This window comes from Trypanosoma equiperdum (genome assembly GCF_001457755.1).
Source record: "Trypanosoma equiperdum strain OVI genome assembly, contig: ctg_1848, whole genome shotgun sequence".
Classification (NCBI taxonomy): domain Eukaryota; phylum Euglenozoa; class Kinetoplastea; order Trypanosomatida; family Trypanosomatidae; genus Trypanosoma; species Trypanosoma equiperdum.
The window spans coordinates 4860-7549 of NW_027123891.1; the positions used below are offsets into that span (position 1 = coordinate 4860).

General features: G+C 41.4%; 1 protein-coding gene across 1 annotated transcript; it reads right to left on the reverse strand.

The window, feature by feature from the left end:
• Positions 1–379: 379 nt before the first annotated feature.
• Positions 380–1456, reverse strand: TEOVI_000762200 (uncharacterized protein; the record flags this gene model as incomplete). The annotated part of the gene is made up of 1 exon (XM_067223355.1): positions 380–1456. The coding sequence occupies one exon, from the start codon at positions 1454–1456 to the stop codon at positions 380–382; it is 1077 nt and encodes a 358-aa protein (XP_067079456.1).
• Positions 1457–2690: the final 1234 nt, after the last annotated feature.

Genomic DNA, 2690 nt, shown 5'->3' on the forward strand with positions numbered 1-2690 from the left:
AATAATTATTAATCTCACTATCATTGTTTTTACTCTTATTCTAAATAATATCCATATAATAGACAAATAACAGAATAAACAAAATTAGAAAGTCATTTTAATAGCACTCGCTTTGACAACTATTCACACCACTGCTTTACAACTATATTTCACGTTTATACCAAAATTTCATATTTTCTAATTTTCGCTAATTACTCACTTTCATCGAAAAGTGTTTAAATATATCAAATTTTTCAAATATAAAAAATATCATAAACCTTCATAAAATTATGAAATTTGAAAGAAACTCTTCTAAAAATTTGTTATAGAAGAAAACATTTAAGCAAAAGAAGAGCCCTGATTACAGTGTAAATAATGAAGTTCATTCTTTGACATTGAATTAACTTTTTTTCTTATTCCAATCGCACTTTTTTTTGTCACATTTACCCTCTTCGGTGGCTGTGCATTCAGTTGCGCTTATTTTATCCACTTCTTTCTTATCGTTTTTTGGTTTGCAGTGGTTTCCTGTTTCTTCCTTGTCGTTTGTCCATTTGCACCCGTCACTTTCCTTGCAGTCAGTTTTTTTTAGCTTTTTGTCGCAGGCAGTTGTTTCAGAAGTTGTTACTGTTGCTGTACATGTCGCTGTCTTCTTGGTATTGTTTTCTATTATCGCCATCATGGCTGCGAGTTCGAGACTTTGTCGCAATTGCTCTGGACCGTTGATTGTGCTGAGTTTTTTCTTTTTAATTTCAGCCTCTTTTTTGGTTGGTACAAGCAAGTCATCAAAAGTTTTCCAGAATTTACTGTTGAATTCGCTTTCCTTGCCTCCGTATAAGTTTTTTACAGTCACCTGAAGGTTTTGTTTGTTCTTGGCGTTCGCTGTTGGCCTTTTATGCTCTGGATCTGCTGCAGCTGCTGCATCTTCTAGAAGTTCGAGGTCTTCCAGTTGTTCGTGTTGGTTGCATTTGCTGTCGATTTCCATGCCTGGCGCGGTTGCTTGTATTAGCTCCGTGTCTAGAACCGCCAATTGCTGCGCTTTTTCGTCGCTGCCGATGTAAATCGTTAGGTATTGTGCGCTTGATTTTTGTGCTCCTCGGCTCGGGTTTGCTGCCGTCGTTGTGTACAGCTTACCGCCCTGTATGAAAATGTACGCACCGTTGCTAGTGCACGTTGCTCCTGTGCTGCCTACACAAACTTGTGCGGCGCTTGGTGTGTTAGTATCTGCTCCCGCTACTGCTTCTACTTTTTTAATTGTAAGTTGTTGTTTGGCCCAGGTTGCTTTGTTTGGGCCAGTCTGTGCTGCTTTTGCGTATTCTTCGATGTGGCATTTGCTGCTTGTTAGCCCCAGTGTGCCTTCCTTGAGTGTTATTGCCTTCACTACTGGGTTGCCGTTGTCTGCTTGCGCCTGCCCTACTTGTTTAGTTGCCGCTTTCTGTTGCATCTTCAGGGCATCGTGCCGGCCAAAATGAAGGGCCATGTCAGCCAGTTTTGTTAGGTCTTCTACGGTGGCTTTTCGGTTGGCGATTGTTTCGCGTTCAGTGCGGCGCCTTTAGAGATTTACAATAGCCTGTGCCTGTAGTTTTTGCTGCGTGGTCGCTGCTAGCGCCGCTATAAGTTGAGCTTTTATCAGTTGGGCTTTTAGCGCGTGGTCGGCCGTGTGTTTATTTGCAAGTTTTTTTTGTAACTCGCCGACGTAGGTTTCCTCGTGTGTGGCGGCTGTGCAGTTGTCTTCTGCTGCTGCCTGTACGAACGTAATTGTCGCTACTTCCACCAGTAGGAACAACTGCGTTGTGGGTATGGTTCTTGCTAGGTGTAAGCTTGCTATTTTTTGTTTAGAGTAACGGTTGATTTTGATCCTTAAAAGTTACGGCATTTCCGGCTATTCCGCAGCTGGCCAGTGTTGTCAAAAACCTGTATTTAGTGTTGACTACGTTGCGGATGTCACATCATGCTGGTGTCAGAAAAACATTAAATAAGGCTTACCGTGTACAAAGGTCTTTCGCCTTCTTCCATACTTCACGTTTGCACGGTGTGCACTGGGCCACTAATTTTCCTTTTTGCGGTAATGTTTCGAACACGAATGTCGCCGTAAAGCTGACTATGACTTGTTCTTTTTGCACGTTGTGTGTAAACGTTATTGAATTGCTCGCTTTTCTGAAGTTATTTTGCTTAATTAATTGTCATTTTTGCGTTTTGTATCAGTTGCTTCTTATTATTAGTTTTTGCATCGGCTACATCTAGAACTGCACAAACTATTGTGGCGCCCACCGCTACCACGGCACTCATCCTGTAGAAGCCACTATTTCTTCTGCGCTAAGATCCTGTTTAATACTCAAATATAAAATTATTTTGGCTTTTAGCTGGGATTCTATGAACTTACGTTTGAATTTTGCGTTGGAAGCAGGTGTATTGTTCGTTCCGCTAAAAGGCATTGTCACTTAAGATGTAGGATATAAATACTGGTGACGCTGCGCCGCGCGCTTATCTCGCAATATTATCTCAAAATAAGGTCTACATGCATCTTGATCCGTCTTGTTTGCCGACTATAAGTCAAACAGACTGCATCTGGCACCGCAGCGAGTAATAGCACCACGGGAATACCTTCTACAGTGATCATGACTCTCAGCACTAATTGTGAAACCATTTTTTCTGTTTTCTTGAGACAAAGTCGACTAAAGCTTACTGCTGTCATTTCAGTTCCATTAACTTCT